This window comes from Myxine glutinosa, chromosome 2, assembly GCF_964187855.1.
Source record: "Myxine glutinosa chromosome 2, kmMyxGlut1.1, whole genome shotgun sequence".
Classification (NCBI taxonomy): Eukaryota; Metazoa; Chordata; class Myxini; order Myxiniformes; family Myxinidae; genus Myxine; species Myxine glutinosa.
In genome coordinates, this window is record NC_136262.1 from 64448831 (window position 1) to 64467847 (window position 19017).

The 19017-nt window shown below is 46.7% G+C and overlaps 1 protein-coding gene across 1 annotated transcript in view; it reads left to right on the forward strand.

The window, feature by feature from the left end:
* The window catches only part of DDX27 (DEAD-box helicase 27), a 90174-nt gene that overhangs the window by 8199 nt on the left and 62958 nt on the right, over nucleotides 1-19017 (forward strand). The window contains exons 4-6 of the mRNA XM_078773383.1: nucleotides 2904-3042; nucleotides 6369-6421; nucleotides 6911-6997. Of these exons, the coding sequence (XP_078629509.1) occupies nucleotides 2904-3042; nucleotides 6369-6421; nucleotides 6911-6997 (279 nt within the window). The remainder of the gene's footprint in view (nucleotides 1-2903; nucleotides 3043-6368; nucleotides 6422-6910; nucleotides 6998-19017) is intronic.

The window sequence follows — 19017 nt, forward strand, 5'->3', positions numbered from 1 at the left end:
CCCCACAATCTCCTCCTCCCCCTTTGTAGATACAATGTAGTGCTTACTAGTCTATGTGAAGTGTGAGGGCTCATGTCAGTCTGCATTGATGGGCAAGATACAATTTTGACACCTAATGGTTAGAATATGTTTACTGCCATGTGAAATGAGATGAGGCTGATATTTTGAGCATTAGCCCTTCTTCAAAAATAAAATGAAACGCAATGACTATCTGCACACTTGAAAATCTGAAATGAAACTGTCCCTATTCCATGAATTGAAATGTCCCGCAATGAGGCCGAAGGACACGGTCGACTACTCTCACATCACCAGCAAGGCAGTGACCGCTCTTTTTTTAATGCCTCTTGGATTTGGTACCCTCTGCTCTCGGCCTGTTGACCCTTTCCAAGATGTATTTATTCTTGAAGTAACCCCCTCCTATTTAAACTTAAAAAATAAAGGCAGTCTGCACATCTTGGCTCTTTTATTCTTCACTTTGCCAGTCTTCAAACTTCCTCTGTCTTACTCATCCCTCTGGGGCTTCAACCATCTTACTTCCAGGTTGCAGTTTCCTTCCTTCCTCTCTCCTCTTTTCCTGTTTATACTAGCATGTGTCTGGTAGAGAGAAAAAAATACTCTTTCTATATCTCCATCTGCCTCCCACTCGCTGTACCCCTCTCGCTCTCTCTCTCCCTCTCTTGCCACAAGCCTGAAACAACTTGCCTTCGCCTCATGGAAGGCAAATCCAACTGAAGGCAATCGCAGTTCCTGCCACAAAGCTTGGAACAAGTGTGTGTCTCCCCTCTGGAGAGCCAGGAAACAATATCTCTCTACTCTCAAGACTGAACTTTCAAACCTGTCTCCCTCCTCCAAATCCTGGTGGCGTCTTGTCAAATCTGTTTTTGATGTTTGTTCCCCCTCCATCCCCTCGCTTACCTCAAATGGCTACACAGTTGACACCACACGTTAAAAAGCTGAATGCCTCAACTCTGTGTTTGCCTCAAAATCTTGTGTTCCAAACCCATCTCTCTCTGCACCCACCTTACCCATTCATACGCATCTGCTCCTGGACTCTGTGTCCTTCTCTCCCGACAAGGTGGAGAAGTTTCTGTCAAACCTCGACTGATTCTGCAACTGGACCAGATGGCATCAGCCCACGTGTCCTAAAATCCTGCTCTGCCACTCTATCTCACCCTCTCTCTATTCTCTTCACCCTCTCTTTTGCTGAAGGTCATCTGCCTTCTGCTTGGAAATCAGCCAACATTACTGCTTTACACAAAAAGGTGCAAAACAGATCCTTGCAACTACAGAACAATCAGCTTGCTCCCAATAATCAGCAAGGTCATGGATTTCCATCATCGCTTCTGATATTAAATCCTTCCTCTTCTCCAATGGCTTGATCTCCGATCATCAATATGGATTCAGACCAGGCCATTCTACTCTGGACATGCTGTTTCTGCTATCTCTACCATGGATGGAGGTCCTCAATGCCAAACAGTAAATCGGAGCTCTCTCCCTTGACATATCTCGTGCCTTCGATACGGTCTGGCACCCCGTCCTGCTCACCAAGCTCTCCTCCTATGGTATTTATGGAAATCTCCATGCATGGCTCGTGGACTTCCCCTCCTGTCGTAGTGAACATATGGCTCTAAATGGAAGTCTCATCTCCTCTTCCTGTCCAGGCTGGCATTACTCAAGGCAGTGTGCTGGGCCCTGTGCTTTTGCTGGTCTTCATTAATTATCTCTCCGACTCTGGAAAATCCTCTATCTTTTTACTGATTTCTCCACTCTCTGCCGCTCCATATCTCAACCCTCAGATCGGCTCTTCACTCTCTGCAGACCTGGACAACATCACAAACTGGTCAAACAAGTGGAACATGTCTTTCAATCCTGACAAAGCTCACACTCACTTTGTCTCTCCATACAGACCATCTGGACAACCCTCCCATATACTTTCTGAACAATCCTCTTGAAGGAGTTCTGTCACTCACGCTTTTGAGTCTCACTATCTGCCATGATCTGTCCTGGGAAAACCACATTTCCAAGCTGGCCTCCAAAGCCAGTCGTCATCTGGGCAGCCTCTGTCGTGCAAAGTCCTTCCTTGGCATTACTGAGCTCCTCACCACAAACAAAGCTTTCATCCGCAGCTTGATGGAATATTTCTCTCCCCCTCTGGGCTGGTGCACCTGGCTCACACCTAGTTCGGCTTTACGCTGTAGAAACCAAAGCTTTTACAATCTTTGGTATCTCCCGCGATGAAGCTGATTCTGAGGGTCATTCACTTTTTCACCGCAGGCAGGTTGGTGGTCTTTCTGTCTTCTACCGAATTGTACCTTGCACCCCCTGCTCTGTCTGTGCTCTGTCCCCAAAATATTCCTTCAGGATGCACAAGATCTGCCAGCAACCCTTTTCTGGTGAAACCGCCAAAATTAAGACTCTCTGCTCACCTTCACTCTTTCATTCCTCTTTTCTCTCGCGTCTGGAACAATCTCCCACACTCTCTTCAATCCCACTCCTCCCTCCAGGTCTTCAAAACAGCTGTTCACCACCATCTCTTCTCTTCTTCCATCCAAAACCTTGATCTTTTTCTACCCCCGTTAAACCACACCAAATCCATCTCCTTATTTTCTGAAAGTCATGATGGTGTCCATCTTGTCCAATTAGCATAACATCAGCTGGTTTGACGGTCCCATTGGCACAGTATCGGAGTGGAACGACCCGTAATGTGGCTCTGGATGGTCAAACTAGCTGGCCATTGCGGGACACCGGGACAACCCGTGACGACAACACTTTGTATAATAACCGTTATCTTCCTTTGGCATGATGAACCTTTAATGTAACTTTTTGAACAGAATTAAATTTTTACTTGTTTTATGTTTTGTTGCAAATAAAACAATTGCTGTATTTTTTTTTTTTCCATACAGGGAAAGATACAAGTTGAAGGAAGTGAAGACGTGACCAATGCTATAGTTGAGAATGTGCCAGGGAAAGAAGTTTCTGAAACAGCTGGAAATGAAGAATCTGAGTCAGACTCTTCCTCAGAAGAGGATTTACAAAGAGCTGGTAGGTGTAAACTTTTGTAGTTGTTTGTACTGGAGTATTATACGAGTTGTTGCAAAAGTTCTCAGAAAATGGTACAATAAATGCAAGCGTTTTTTGTTCCTTTTTCTTTTCTTTATACAGGTATATATGATTAGTATTGGAAAATATTTACTTACTAGCAGAGTTACCCGGCGTTGCCCAGAAAATAAAGTCAGTCACGTGTGCGTAGTGGGCTTTTTATAGTCAGAGGAAGTCATGCCCCTTGGGCACGCCCCTAGTCTAAATCTGATGCTCCCATGCTTTTTTGTCGTGAAAAGTTACCCCCCATGAACCCCTTCTTCCCTCTCTAAGTCACTTCCTTAGGCTGTCCATGAGGCACAACCGAACAAACGGATGACAACAAATAGGGTTATAGATTATAGATATAAGATTATATATACAGTTCTTGTATATTGGGAAAAGATAGAAGTTTGCATTTCTTGGACAATTGTGAATATCTTGATCTAAGACCCTGTTGAACGCCCCTCGTAGTGAAAGCTGTTACATAATTTTTCCAACACACACGGGGAAACCGTCAACTTAATGTGAACATTTGCACCAGTTTCTGTATGTCTTTTTTTTATTTTTTTATTTTATTTTAAATACTGAATCGAGGCTCGTGAAAGAGCTGACAACCGCGAGGGAAAGACAGTACAGTGGGACCGCGAGGGAAAGACAGCACAGAGGGACCGCGAGGGAAAGACAGTACAGTAGGACCACGAGGGAAAGACAGCACAGAGGGACCACGAGGGAAAGACAGCACAGAGGGACCGCGAGGGAAAGACAGCACAGGGGGACCACGAGGGAAAGACAGCACAGGGGGACCACGAGGGAAAGACAGCACAGTGGGACCGCGAGGGATAGACAGCACAGAGGGACCACGAGGGAAAGACAGTACAGTAGGACCACGAGGGAAAGACAGCACAGAGGGACCACGAGGGAAAGACAGTACAGAGGGACCGCGAGGGAAAGACAGCACAGAGGGACCGCGAGGGAAAGACAGCACAGAGGGGGACCGCGAGGGAAAGACAGTACAGTGGGACCGCAAGGGAAAGACAGCACAGAGGGACCGCGAGGGAAAGACAGTATAGTAGGACCACGAGGGAAAGACAGCACAGAGGGACCGCGAGGGAAAGACAGTACAGTGGGACCGCGAGGGAAAGACAGTACAGTGGGACCGCGAGGGAAAGACAGCACAGAGGGACCGCGAGGGAAAGACAGTACAGTAGGACCACGAGGGGAAAGACAGCACAGAGGGACCACGAGGGAAAGACAGCACAGATGGACCATGTCTATAATGATAAAAGGCACTGTCCGTCCATCCGTCCGTCTGTTTGTCTCCTCCATAACTACAAAGCCATGAAATGTAGCGGCCCTAAACTTTGCATGCATACACTTGGACCTCCAACAGATTGCAATGATGAAAACTGGGTGTTTGGCATGACTGGCTGGTTGCCTTCAATGGGGGCATGACTGGCTGGTAACCTTCAATGGGGGCATGACTGGCTGGTAACCTTAAATGGGGGCATGACTGGCTGGTAACCTTAAATAGGGGCATGACTGGCTTGTAGCCTTCAATGGGGGCATGACTGGCTGGTAGCCTTCAATGGGGGCATGACTGGCTGGTAACCTTAAATGGGGGCATGACTGGCCGGTAACCTTAAATGGGGGCATGACTGGCTGGTAACCTTCAATGGGGGCATGACTGGCTGGTAGCCTTAAATGGGGGCATGACTGGCTGGTAACCTTCAATGGGGGCATGACTGCCTGGTAGCCTTAAATGGGGGCATGACTGGCTTGTAGCCTTCAATGAGGGCATGACTGTCTGGTAGCCTTCAATGGGGGCATGACTGGCTGGTAACCTTCAATGGGGGCATGACTGGCTGGTAGCCTTCAATGGGGGCATGACTGGCTCGTAGCCTTCAATGGGGGCATGACTGGCTGGTAGCCTTCAATGGGGGCATGACAGGCCAGTAGCCTTCAATGGGGGCATGACTGGCCAGTAGCCTTCAATGGGGGCATAACTGGCTGGTAACTGTCAATGGGGGCATGACTGGCTGGTAACCTTCGATGGGGGCATGACTGGCTGATAACCTTCAGTGCAAAGAAAACCAAATTGTTGTCCATATCTCGTTCTAGAAACATGTCTTTCCCTTCTGTGCACATGGGATCTTCAACGTTAACAGAATCATTGGAGCTTCGGCTTCTTGGTCTGAACATAACTTTTAACCTCTGTTGGGATAAGTACATTTCTGGTATTGCTAAGAGTGCTTCCAAGCGAGTTGGTTGTCTTTATCGAGCAGAGAGGTATTTACCTCCTGATGCCGTTTTGCACCTGTATAAGATAACTATATGTTCCCTCATGGAGTGCTGTTGCCACATTTGGGCCGGAGAACCAGCCTGCCACTTATCTTTACTTGATAGGCACCAGAAACGCATAGTTAACCTGGTTGGTGAGGATATGGGTTCATCTCTTGAACCGCTCTCTCACTATAGGTCAGTTGCCATTCTTGGTTTGTTCTACAGATATTTTCATGGCAAATGTTCGGTTGGACTTTCTAACTTGGTTCCTCCCATATTATCCTACGAAATATTCAGCTTCAAGAGGAATGCCAATTCCTACTTCTGACATATTTGAGGATTAATCATGCCTTACCTGACTTCTGCTACTTCCTGTGTCTTGGATATTTTCTTATTTTTTATTTTTTTATTTTTTTATTTTTTATTTTGCTTTGTTTTATCCTTATCTTTTTCTTACCTTCACTTAGCCCTTTACCTAGAGTGGCTTTATGCCCTCTTTGGAGCGATTTCTATTAATAAAACACAAGGACTTTTATGCCAGTACGTTTAAAGTTGTACAATTTAAATCCAACGTCCGTCTTCGTAAGATAATAAAGCACACCGTCGATGAAAACTCACTTTGGGAATCACACAAGATCGAATCAAATGATTCGTTTTCGATAAAGTAACATAACACTCGCTCTAAAAGATTAATCTAACCTTTTGGAAAGGTTTACAGTCTTTATTTTTATTTGTAAGCATTTTTAATGAAACTGTAATGATGTGCATTTGTGTTCATAAAATTTTAAATTTTTACACACTGCCGGGAACAGATCTTCCTTCTTCCCATTGAAACATTACCACGACAATCGCGGATTCGCCATTCACTGCATTTTTCAGGAACGTTACCCCCACGGATGTCTCTATGAACCCTCGCGGATGGCATTATACACTTGAGGCCTGCGTGGGGGTATCATGTTCTATGAACTCTGTAGTTATGGATGCATTATGAATGTCTGTGTTTTTAGATATGCTGAAGGAAAAAGTGAAAAGGAAAAAGAAAAGTAAGGGACCAGTGGAGGTAAGCAGTATATGTTGCTTCATATGCCTGTTTAACTGAATGTAATACTTTGGCCACTGTAATGAGATTGAGCCTTGTAGTTGGAAGAAAAGTGGGTCTGTAAATGTGGTTAATTGCAGAAAGTAAAGTTTTTCGATGACAGTAGTCACTGTTCGGGGTTATATCTGTTGTGTATGCAAGCAAAGGTGTGGGGTTTTGAGCTGATTGGGAGGGGGCGGTGCGGGATGAAGATAACTTCGAAATAATTGTTGAGAAAATGCAGAGAGGAAGAGTACGAAGGTTCGGAAAATGAAGGGTGGTGGGGGATCTGGTCAAGGTTTCTCAATGTTTGCATCTAAATTAATCGATGGCTGCGAGAACCTCTTGGCTTGGAGCAATTCTTGAAATGTAAAAAGACCATCAATTGACATCGAGGAGTTTCTGAGGCAGGTAAAGGTGCATTGCAAAATAGTGGAGTGATTTCCATTTGTCTGCCTTTTTGTCCCACAGGATGAAAAACCGTTTTTTGAGGAAGCGGCCGAATTTGACGACTCCCTCAAATTCGAAGACATGAACTTGTCTCGACCTCTTCTGAAGGCAAGATCTCTGTAGTTATTCATGTAGAGGTTAAGTATAACCTTTTGTCTGTGTACTTGAACATTTTGATGACATGAAAGTTCACTGAGGTGGCTGGGAGTTTGAGAGTGATTAGCATGGAGGGTACAGCTAAAGCTTGCATTTCTGTAATCCATGCATCAATTTTGTTTTTCACTGTTACGATTAATGTGCCAGACCTTTACCAATTCCTACAGATTTCGACAATCTTTCAATTGCGAGATTAGTTTTTTGGACGTTTCTGATGTAATTGAGATAAGAAGCAAAACTCTGTAAACTAGAACAGCACTGGGTAGAGCGCGTACCTCTTCCGGGCTGAACAGTTTACGATTTGTATCGCACCGATAAGCCAAATCTACATCCAGACCTTAACAAAATCTAATCCATTTGGCCTTGTTAAACACCCAACTTGCTCACCAAGTTTCGTCCAAATCCATCCACAACCTTTTTCAGATATCCTTCTCACAGACAGATGTGCAAACATAACCTGCATCCTTAGGGAGTGGAGGTAAATATTAGCAAGCAATGCAAGCTTGTGGAAGCAAGCAGCCATCGAGCGCTTTGCTGTATATGGCACCCAGAGCTGTGCTGCATGGTAGGTTACAGTCATTGCGTACATATATGATGTCATAAAATTCACCGTTTTGTGTTTGTAATTTAAGTAGATGACTCCTTAAGATTTTCCACTTTTTTGTTTTTGCCCTGAAAATCCTGTTGGCATGTCTGGGGAAAAAAGATGCTTTGCTCCAACAGAGCAGGTAAAGGCTCTATTGACTTCCATAAAAATGTGTGGATGAGGTTGATGATGATTGATGACGATAGATGAAGATGTCGGACAGATGCAGTGGTGCTTATGTTGACAGTGGAAACCGTTGCAAACCCATGATATTTAGCCATGTTTTATTTAATTTCATCTTTTTATGTGCAAAGACTTAGCTCATGGAAGGGTGACGTGAAAGATGGCATAGATTGGAGTGCGACAAATGGATGAGAGTACCACAACATGTTGGTACAAGCAAGTGAATGAATCAACAGGAGGAGAGGGCAACTGGCAAGTGAAAGGTGTGTGTTAAAGCATGGGGGATGAGGCACCACAGTTGTGGGTGAAGGGTGACTTGAGTTGAAAGTGCACTGCCAACTTGAAGCTCTGGAAAAAAGATTAGGTGAGCAGTAAGTCTGGATATATGGAGTTTCATAAGGAAAAGGTTACTGGAACAGTGCGTGCTACCTTCAGGAACTGAGGGATGAAAAAGCGAAGAGAATAAGACTGAAAGGGAGGCCGTAGAAAACAGAGACAACCAACGTGTTTGTGATGACATAGCAGCAGCACCTGTGCTTCTGCTTATTTGTGGAAGATAATGGTTTAATAGCTTTGGGTGCCATCACATCTTGTGGAGACAGGAGTGATGCAAAGGCAACAATTCATAGTGTGCGATATGGCACTCCATTGGACTTGGGACAAACTGCTTGTATGCCATGAGAGGTTCAGCTTAACAAAGAAAGGATTTGGCACAACGGAAGTTGCCTTGTCTACATACGTCATTGGATGTCAGTCTCTTTCTCTTTCTCCTCTCTTTCTCTTTCTCTCTTTCTCCTCCTTCTCTTTCTCCTCTCTTTCTCTTTCTCTCTTTCTCCTCTCTTTCTCCTCTCTTTCTCCTCTCTTTCTCCTCTCTTTCTCCTCTCTTTCTCCTCTCTTTCTCCTCTCTCTCTCCTCTCCTCTCTTTCTCCTCTCTTTCTCCTCTCTTTCTCCTCTCTTTCTCCTCTCTTTCTCTCCTCTCTTTCTCCTCTCTTTCTCTCTCTCTTTCTCCTCTCTCTCTTTCTCCTCTCTTTCTCTTTCTCTCTTTCTCTCTCTCATTCTCCTCTCTTTCTCCTCTCTTTCTCCTCTCTTTCTCCTCTCTTTCTCCTCTCTTTCTCCTCTCTTTCTCCTCTCTTTCTCCTTTCTCCTCTCTTTCTCCTCTCTTTCTCCTCTCTTTCTCCTCTCTTTCTCCTCTCTTTCTCCTCTCTTTCTCCTTTCTCCTCTCTTTCTCCTCTCTTTCTCCTCTCTCTCTCCTCTCTCTCTCTTTCTCTCTCCTCTCTCTCTCTTTCTCTCTTTCTCCTCTCTTTCTCCTCTCTTTCTCCTCTCTCCTCTCTTTCTCCTCTCTTTCTCCTCTCTTTCTCCTCTCTTTCTCCTCTCTTTCTCCTCTCTTTCTCCTCTCTTTCTCCTCTCTCTCTCTTTCTCTCTCCTCTCTTTCTCTCTCCTCTCTTTCTCTCTCCTCTCTTTCTCTCTCCTCTCTTTCTCCTCTCTTTCTCCTCTTTCTCCTCTCTTTCTCCTCTCTCTCTCTCTTTCTCTCTCCCTCTTTCTCTCTCCTCTCTTTCTCTCTCCTCTCTTTCTCTCTCCTCTCTTTCTCTCTCCTCTCTTTCTCTCTCCTCTCTTTCTCTCTCCTCTCTTTCTCTCTCCTCTCTTTCTCTCTCCTCTCTTTCTCTCTCCTCTCTTTCTCTCTCCTCTCTTTCTCTCTCCTCTCTTTCTCTCTCCTCTCTCTCTCTCTCCTCTCTCTCTCTCTCCTCTCTTTCTCTCTCCTCTCTTTCTCTCTCCTCTCTTTCTCTCTCCTCTCTTTCTCTCTCCTCTCTCTCCTCTCTTTCTCTCTCCTCTCTTTCTCTCTCCTCTCTTTCTCTCTCCTCTCTTTCTCTCTCCTCTCTTTCTCTCTCCTCTCTTTCTCTCTCCTCTCTTTCTCTCTCCTCTCTTTCTCTCTCCTCTCTTTCTCTCTCCTCTCTTTCTCCTCTCCTCTCTTTCTCTCTCCTCTCTTTCTCTCTCCTCTCTTTCTCTCTCCTCTCTTTCTCTCTCCTCTCTTTCTCTCTCCTCTCTTTCTCCTCTCCTCTCTTTCTCCTCTCCTCTCTTTCTCCTCTCCTCTCTTTCTCCTCTCCTCTCTTTCTCCTCTCCTCTCTTTCTCCTCTCCTCTCTTTCTCCTCTCCTCTCTTTCTCCTCTCCTCTCTTTCTCCTCTCCTCTCTTTCTCCTCTCCTCTCTTTCTCCTCTCCTCTCTTTCTCCTCTCCTCTCTTTCTCCTCTCCTCTCTTTCTCCTCTCCTCTCTTTCTCCTCTCCTCTCTTTCTCCTCTCCTCTCTTTCTCCTCTCCTCTCTTTCTCCTCTCCTCTCTTTCTCTCCTCTCTTTCTCTCTCTCTCTTCTCTTTCTCTCTCTCTTTCTCTCTCTCTCTTTCTCCTCTCTCTCTTTCTCCTCTCTTTCTCTCCTCTCTTTCTCTCTCTCTTTCTCTCTCTCAAAATGAGGCTCATGAAAGACCAAGGTTGAACTGGCATTGTGGTAGCAGGGCAGCAAATGGGCACAATCAGCAAGGCAATGACCAAACTGGAAAATAGGACGTTAGAGGAGTGGAGGAAACAGTGAAACCAGTAAGTAAGGAGATTGGTTAATGGGGAGTAATAAAGATTATGGGGGTAGTATACTGCCTGCTTGACACCCTGGAAGGAAGAGTGGGACAGAACAGCCTCTGAAATGTGGTTTCGTAGACTTGAGAAGTGAGGAACAAAGGAGTTGATGTGTCTAGTCAGCCTTGATTTTGAAAGTTTAACCAGGAGGGGCTTACTGGAAGAACATGTGCATCCCAGAGTTCCTGGGGAGTGTTGAAGGACTGAGAGAGCAGAGAGAGACCACCGACCTGCCTGTGATGTATGAGCAACAGACCTTTGTGTTTCGACCTCATCGTGGGAGATTTCAGTAATGTTGGCCGCTTTCGAATAATTCTGGAAAGACATGTGATACTGGGGTTCCATCCCATAGGGGAGAACAGTCCTTCATAGAATCATGAGCTGGTCCAACACTTGGAATATGCCTTTCAACCCTGACAAATCACACACTCACTCTGTCTCTCCAACAGGATCGTTTGGCAAACCCTCCCATCTACTTCCTAAACAAACCTCCTGATGAGGTTAAGTCTCTCAAACTTCTGGGCCTCACCATCAGCCATGGTCTTTCTTGGGCAGAACATGTTTTCTCTGATGGTCTCCAAAGCCAACCACCGACTAGGTAGCCTCCATCGCGCACCGTCTTTCCTTGGCAAATCTGAACTTTTGATAACAAACAAGACCTTCATTTTTTTTGGACAACATACAACGCTTGCCTGAACTGCCAGACTCTGCATTGCTGAGGCAGCTCGCTAAATAATATCCAGGCAGATTTTTATTCTCACAAGCACATGATCAGTTAAACCTATTTGAGCAGAAGAGGAATAGGAGACATTTGTAGGAAAATTTGTCATTACCAGTCCAGAAGGGAGGATGTGCCACTGGGAGAAATGCAGGTTAGAAAGTTCGCCGATTGGGTGAGGCTCATGGAGTCACAGGAGTCCTTTGCTGCAATGCCATGGTTGGTTCTAGAGGCATCAACACCCAGCCAATTGGCATGCTGAGTTGAAATAATTGCATATGAGCAGGAGAGAGTTGAGATAGGTGGTTATAAAGATGGGCCATGTTGACAGAGAGGGAGGGGTTCAGACCTGTCACACTGGAAAAGACAATACCCTGGGCAAGATATAGAAGAATTGGGGATATCCTTTGGAAGGAAGGATTCTGTTGGGCAGGCAATGTCAGCTTTATCAGTGTCAGCTTGGATTGAGAGACATCTCAAATTGGATTGAAGGGATTGGATGTTGGAGGTCCAGAGAATGAAGGATGGGGATGTTGTGCTGTTCGAATGGAGTGGGAAAGAGGGGAAAAGGTGGAGTAACTGTGAGAGTGGGAGGTGAGTTCGTCCATACCCGAGGGTGTGATCGCTCAGTCGCCTGTAAGGGTGCCTTTGGATTTCCCAGGCGCCTTGAGGGCGCCTTTGTGCAGCTTCGGCTGTGTGACTGTATTTGCCATCCGCACGGGATTCTGGTCTCAATTGGACCTCGTTCTGGCGATCGCTGGAGCGAATCAATTTCGTCTCGAAGCCGGGAATAAGAGACATTGGGGAATGTTCGTGTTTCACTCACTTGGAGCACAGTGAGTTAAATATTACAAAACTGATGGTGCCATCATAGGACATATTGATTGTACTTTTGAATACTATTATTGTTGTACTGTTATTCTTGTGTGATCTTAATACAATATTTGTTTGTGAGTAACAATTGGGGTGGCTTCTCTCTTGATCTTTGACATACAGAATAACACATTTTTTCTGCCGTGACTCCTCTCGGGGCGCGGAGGTACACCGTGACCAGGGGGTCGGGGAGGAGCACGTAACAGTGGGGCCCGAGGATCCCAGGAGAGGACCAGGGTTGCCCAATGCCAAGGTGGGCATCAGGGGGTAAAGTGCCAGGAGGGGCCTTCCCCAGTTTAGGTAGTCGCAGGAGCAGGTAAGCTCAGGTGGCGACTTCAGTGGCGGAGGTGCGCAGGTAGTTGGACCAGCTAGTGGAGCCACACGACCCAGCCCCAAAATTGTGCAAGGGCACAGTGAGAAAATTCGTTGGGAATGAGACCCAAATTTTGAAGAGCACCACAGAGTGGACAATGGGAATTCGGGTTTTTAGAACCACATAGTTTAAAGAGGCCGATTGGCAGGGTACGACCCCGGGTAGGTTAAAAGTAATGTCAGTAGTGTAGTTAGGATGAGAAATCCCTTCGCACCATCCACAGCCAATCACCAAGGAGGACAAAGCTCCACACCAGAGCTTGGTAAATTGTTTGAGTAAGTGAGACGCATCAGGACGTGATGAGACATTGTGTTTGTTCCATTCCTTCCTTCCTGGGAGGGAATGGGAGACGAATTTGGTATAGAGGGGGATATGGGAGACAAGACGTAGAGACGAATTGTAAATACAAAAAGGGCTATGGTAGTGTAAGCCGACATTGGGGGGTGCGGGCGGCTAGGGACGAGCCTGCTCTGCTCGCTCCTCCGCGCCCCTCGCGCTGCATTACCTTGTGTTGCTGTGTACCGTTGCGCCCTTTCCGCTTTTCTGGTCGTGTTTTGGCTCTCCCCTCACCCCAGGACCATTTTGGGGTTGGAACTGTGCAGCGCCATCGACCTGTGCAGCATCCCTGCTGCGATTTGCTGCATCTGTGCAGCCGAACTGCGCAGCATTTGCTGCCATATCCTTTTGTTGTATCTTTGCTGCACCTGTACAGCACTTTTCTGCCACAAACACTTTGCTGCACATATTACACTATGGACCACAAGTCTTGTGGCCTGGCACCTCTGCTGTGCAGCACCTTGCTGCAGCATCACCTTGCATCTTCGGACCACTTGTTTTGAGTGGCATTAATGCCACGCAGTCGGACCACATGAGATTAGCCCTGCTTGGCAAAGAAATACAATAAATGCATTTTTTGTGCATTTTTATTATGGTGTGCTAGGGATGAGAAGATTTGTAAGGTAGATAGCACTGAAGATAAGGAATAGCCTGTATGCTGGTCCGGGGGCTAGCCGGTTTGATAGGCACACAAGACGCAAGAAGCAAGCAGCAAGTGTGATTAATTTTTGAGTGTGTTTTTGGTTTTGCTGTGCTTTCTCTCCCATCCAATCTTCTCTTCAAAAAGGACAGGTCCCGGGTCATAGAATTGTAAATAAATTAAGTTTTTTTGTACTTGTAAATATAAAATGCTGCCCACCGGCTGTGTGTTTAGTTTGACAAATTCCGCAATTCGGTTAGTTGTGGGCGTGATTATGTTAGGTAGCTACTCAACGCAATGGGAGGGGGGGGGGGGAGGGGGACATATTTAGTGTTTTAAAACTGTCGCACCCACGGGTTAGAGTAAATGTTAGGGGGAACCACACCTATATGTCACATGGAAAAGTGAGGTTAATTTTGCAGATCATTCTCAAAACCGGTCGTTCCATTTTGTTGGGTTCGACTCGGGGACGAGTCTGACGAGGGAGAGGGGTAGTGTTGCGGTTTTGAGTTTGTTCAATAAAGGTTAATTTCCCCCTCATAGTTTAGTCACACAACAACACGTAGCCTCGCGATAGTACAGTTATCTCTTAGTATTTGTGAGCATAGTCCTTTTCCTGTGTTAGTTTTGTGTTGAGTAGTATAATGAGAGTAGGTCCTTTTCATACTTCCATTGCCTTATGCCTCTTATGCCTCTTTGTGCTGCCTTTGGTTTTTTGGTGCGAATTAACATGAGGCAGGCCTGGAGGGTCGAGTCGGGACCGAATGAGGGCGGCGAAGAAGCTGACGGTAAGTGCAAGCCGCCAATCAGGGCTAAAAGGGAGTGGCTGCGACAATGCATCACAGGGCGTGGTTGGAACGTTCGAGAAGGCTCAGGGGGTGCAAATATAACCCTTCACGCGAAGCCCCCACAGAGGACTCTCGAGTTGTTGGCATTTGGAGAGCATCGAGCATTTGGCATTGAAGAGCGCGGCAGAGTATAGAGTTACGAGATCGGAGAAAGACGCGCATGAACCAAGATACGCGCTCGTATTGAAGTGGCGCTCGGTTGAGCTTAAGGCCGAGCCTATATTACATTGGGTTACGCGAGTGATAGCGCGCTGGTTACTAAACGCGCTGTGGAACCGCCCAGCCGCGCTGAGAGACGCGTACATTTCCTTCCTGCCTCATCTTCCCTTTTGTCCGAGAGACACGCTACGAGGATCCTTCCACCACGTGCTTGCCATCTTCGCGGGACATGCTGGGACCGTGGAGAGCACACCGGGCCGCCGTTCCTGGACGACCAAGGCAGCGCGTGGACACCATTCTGCCTGCAATTTCCCTGTGTGAGTGTGAACGGGCCCGCGTCTGGGAATTAAGCACAAGACTGATTAAGTTCTGCTCTGTGTCTGCTTTCTACCGACTTGCACATAAGTGTAAATAATAATTAAACTGTGTTATTCCTTTTATTCGATCGTCTTGTGTTTTCCATCATTGACTAAGCGTGGTACGAATATAACCGCTCTAATCGGGGTCCAATATCAATGGTGACTGCACGGACCACGTGGTACGCAATCCGCTCGGTGTACTCAAATTACACGTGGCTCGTGCGAGGCTTGGTTCCCCGCTAACGTTGCGGCGCAGGTATTTAGGTACGAGTGAGAAGAGGCGTTTCAAGTCTCGGTTACGCCAGGCCCAGAAAGAACAAGTGGTTTAATCCCCCCTTGGTATGGGTAAGAAGGGCAGTGGAAAACCGTAACTATATATATATATATACAGTGAAACCTTGACTTACGAGTTTAATTCGTTCTGTGACCGAGCTCGTAACTCAATTTGCTCATTTCTCAAATTAAATTTCCCCATTAAAAGGCATTGAAATGCTATTAATCCGTTCCAGCCCCCAAAAAACCACACCAATTTTTTTTGTTACGTGTTTTTAAATAAGAAAAATGTACTTTATAAATAACAAATAATGTATAAACAAGCACGACCTCGTATATACTGTTCATAATAAAAGATAATGTTGTAGCGACCCATGGGTCCCCCAAGCAAGACCGGCATCAGAATCTCCTTGCTCCAGCCGGTGACCTCACCGGCGGGGATCCCCGGCGCCAGAGTGGCTGGTCACGTGACCGCCAAAGCGTCCCGCGCGTGCGGGTATAATGAGCTACACCTGTGGATCACGTGACCACCGAAGCACGCCTCGCTTCAGAGGCGTGGCTTTCGGTTTCGGTTTGGGTTTTTGGTTTTGCTTTATAAGGCAGCCCGATAAACGGGCTTTTTAGTGTTCCCGAGTTGGTTTTACGAATAAACATCTTCTCGGACGAGTTTGTGCCTTGCCATCCTTTTATCCGTATTCTGCTGGAGTCCAGACTCCTTCAATGTAAAGAAATAAACTGGTTTTATCAAGTGTTGTGGCGGACACGAAAGCACTGACGTGGTGACATCACCCCGCACACCAAGTGGGGGTGGGCCACGCCGGGGAGAGAGGCGTGGCCTCAGGATATAGACGGGGCGCGCAGCCTTGAGCAGCTTAGTGCTGCAGTTTGAATAAAGACTCTTGTATGAACCGCGTTGTCCGCTTGCTCCTTGCGTAAGCATTAGCGCGCGCAGCATCGCGCTACAGTGTATTTACCTTGAAGATCAGACGAAGATGCTGGCGGAGGTGGAGGAGATAACTTTTGCCCTTTTCGCCACACTTTCCTCGCTTTCACTTGCAGGGCGTTTCAATAAAAACCTGTCCAAGGAGGTTTATTTCTTCCTCCCTTTCAAAATGTTTCGAAAATTCTCCATCTCTTCATGGATAGAGGTCCGGAGCTTTGAAATAATCGTAACGCCCTTGGCTGGCGTTATAGCCTTTATCGACTCCTGCTTCAAAATCGTACATATCGTAGAAGTACTACGATCGTACTGCCTCGCCAAGTCGACAACACGCACACCTCGCTCATGTTTTTCGACGATTGCGTGTTTTATATCCAAGCACATCATCCTCTTCTTCTTCTCAGTACTGCCCTTGGCACTCAATTTCTTAGGACCCATGGTTAAAACTAAGAAATTTTCCAAAATAACCAACATGCGAAAACAAAGCAGCAGCGATATACGGCAGAGATGCTTGCACGGCAAGATAACCACGTGACCGGAACCCACCTGGTGGCGGGTGGCGTAAGCTCGTAACTCAGATCTCGGCTCGCATCTCAAAGCAAAAAACCGCCCGAGCGACGGCTCGTATCTCGGAAAACTCGTAAGTTGGTGCACTCGTAAGTCAAGGTTTCACTGTATATATATATATATATATATATATATATATATATATATATATATATATATATATATATATATATATATATATATATATATATATATATATATATATATATATATATATATATATATATATTGTAACGAATTTGAGAAGTGTAACGGTTCTGAGAAGTGTAACAATTTTGGAGAAAGTGTAACGAATGTGAAAAGTATGGTTTTGTTGTGTGTAACACCCTCGTAATGTAAATAATGGTCGCAGCCGTCCTCCTAGTTAATTCCATGAAACTTACACACAGGCCACGATATATCTTTTTAAATAGTTTATTTCCTTATTCCATGTAGGCTAAATATGTGTTTCCCACTAGATTGACTGCATTGTATCAAACGAAATAAGCGTAGGCCCCTTTCAATTTCCCCAATCATCTCCGCTCTCCAAAGTTCCTTTCAAAAGCGGTGCGAGTGGTGTTCAATCCCGCAAGCCGCCATTGCCCATGTGCTCATCTCGGAGAAGAGGGGGGTAGGAGCCGCCAACTCACAGGCGTGGCACGTCGTCATGATCAAAGGAGGAATCGGACAGCCCTAACAGCCAACCAGCACCGCGGTTAGCGACCCGGTAAGCGTGCCCTCGCAGCCGGCGGCTTGATTCCGCCCCGAGTAATAAAAGCGACTGGAAGGGACTGCTTCAAGAGATGACCTAAGAGATGACATGAGCGAGGACATGAGAGATGAGCTGTGAGCTGTGAGCTGTGAGCTGTGAGATGAGAGACGCTCCAAACCAAAAAGGAGAGATACTTGGAGAGGAAACAAGCCTTGGAGAGACGCGCTGAGAGGAGGGAGACGGCTCCACCAGAAGGAGAGGAGCAGGTGTGACCGAGCCAGCGCGTGACGTCCACAGCATCAGCAGCGTCGATGCGACCGAGGGTTTTCCCGCCAAAAACGCGAAGAATTGGGAGCTGCTACCTCCAGCCCTGCCGGTTGCAGGGACCTGACCCTGCCTCCCTCTCCAGCAACCCACCTCCGCCATTCTTGCCTGCAATTTCCCCCGTGTAAGTGTGAACGTCGTCTGTCTTGAATGTTGTCCTGGGGTTAAGTAAATTGAATAATATAAGTTAACGATTCACTGTGTGACTGCTTCTTCCATCCATTGCTTGTGTGTCAGTATAATAAATCTGTTCTTCCTCCGTACTCTGTCTTCTTCTCTTTTCCTTCTCTTTCGGTCGCTTTAGAGGTTTCCAAATTGAATATCTGTGGTGCGATCTGGTCAACGTTGGGGGAGTCGGGCCAATCGGGGATCCTGTAACGGTCGCGGTTGGACCATCCGCTCGGCCCATCATAACATCTAAACCGCGATCCGTAACAATTGGTGTCAGGAGTGGGATTCGAAGCCCGAACCAAATTTTTAAAACGTGTAGAAAAAAAAAAATTTTTGGTCAAAATTACGAGCTGCCGAAATTGCGTTGTTTTATAAAACCCGAATTTTGAGATCGCGCCATGGACAATCAAGGCGATCGGATGTCGGTGGGGGAGATAGACGGGTTAGGGGTAACCCAGGACTTAGGGGAAGAAAGGGAGGAGGAGAGCAATGAGGAGGCGGTTGAGGGGGTATCAGACGCACAAAATGGCGTCCTCGCGCACGAGGTTGCGGGCGCGCAAAATGGCGCCTCGCACATGGCTACGGCGGCCGCACCCGCTGCACAAGTGGGAGGGATGGCCCAAATGCAGGCCCTCATGGAGCAATTTATGGTACAAATGCAGGCGTCCCTCAACCTGCAGAAGGACGATATGAGGGCTAATAGTGAGCAAATGAGGGCTGATAGTGAGCGATTGGAGGGCCAAATGGGGGTAATGGGGAACCGGATGGATGCTCAGAATGAGCAATTGGGGGTAATGGGGAACCGGATGGAGGCTCAGAGTGAGCAAATTGAAGCAACAATAAACGGAATGAGGGCCGATAGGAAGGAAAGGGAGCAGAGGGACAGAGACCGCAAGTTGGGCGAAAGGGTCCCAGGGGTGCACGAGGAGGTAACGCGGGTCGAGAAGCGCCGGTTGAGCGAAGCGGAGGAAAGCACGGGTACAATGACGGGGGTAGAAATCGCGACACGGGGTTTGGAAAAGCCGGCGACCGATGAGGTAGAGGGTGTTTTATTAAAGCCAGCGGTCGTCGAGGTGAGTAAAGAAAAAGCGGAAGTGGGCATTGAAATTGAAGAGATGACGGAGGTAGCCCGGGAATTGCAGGGAGAAATGGAAAATGTACAAAGTCCCTGCTCAAATCATGATGATGTACTCGCTAATCCAAATGGAAGTTTGCAGGTTTTGGTGCAGGGAGGAAGAAGAACCCCGAAGGTGAGACGTGCTGTGTATTGTGCGGGGAGATTTTGTAAGAGGATGTTTGGCGACAAAAGAATT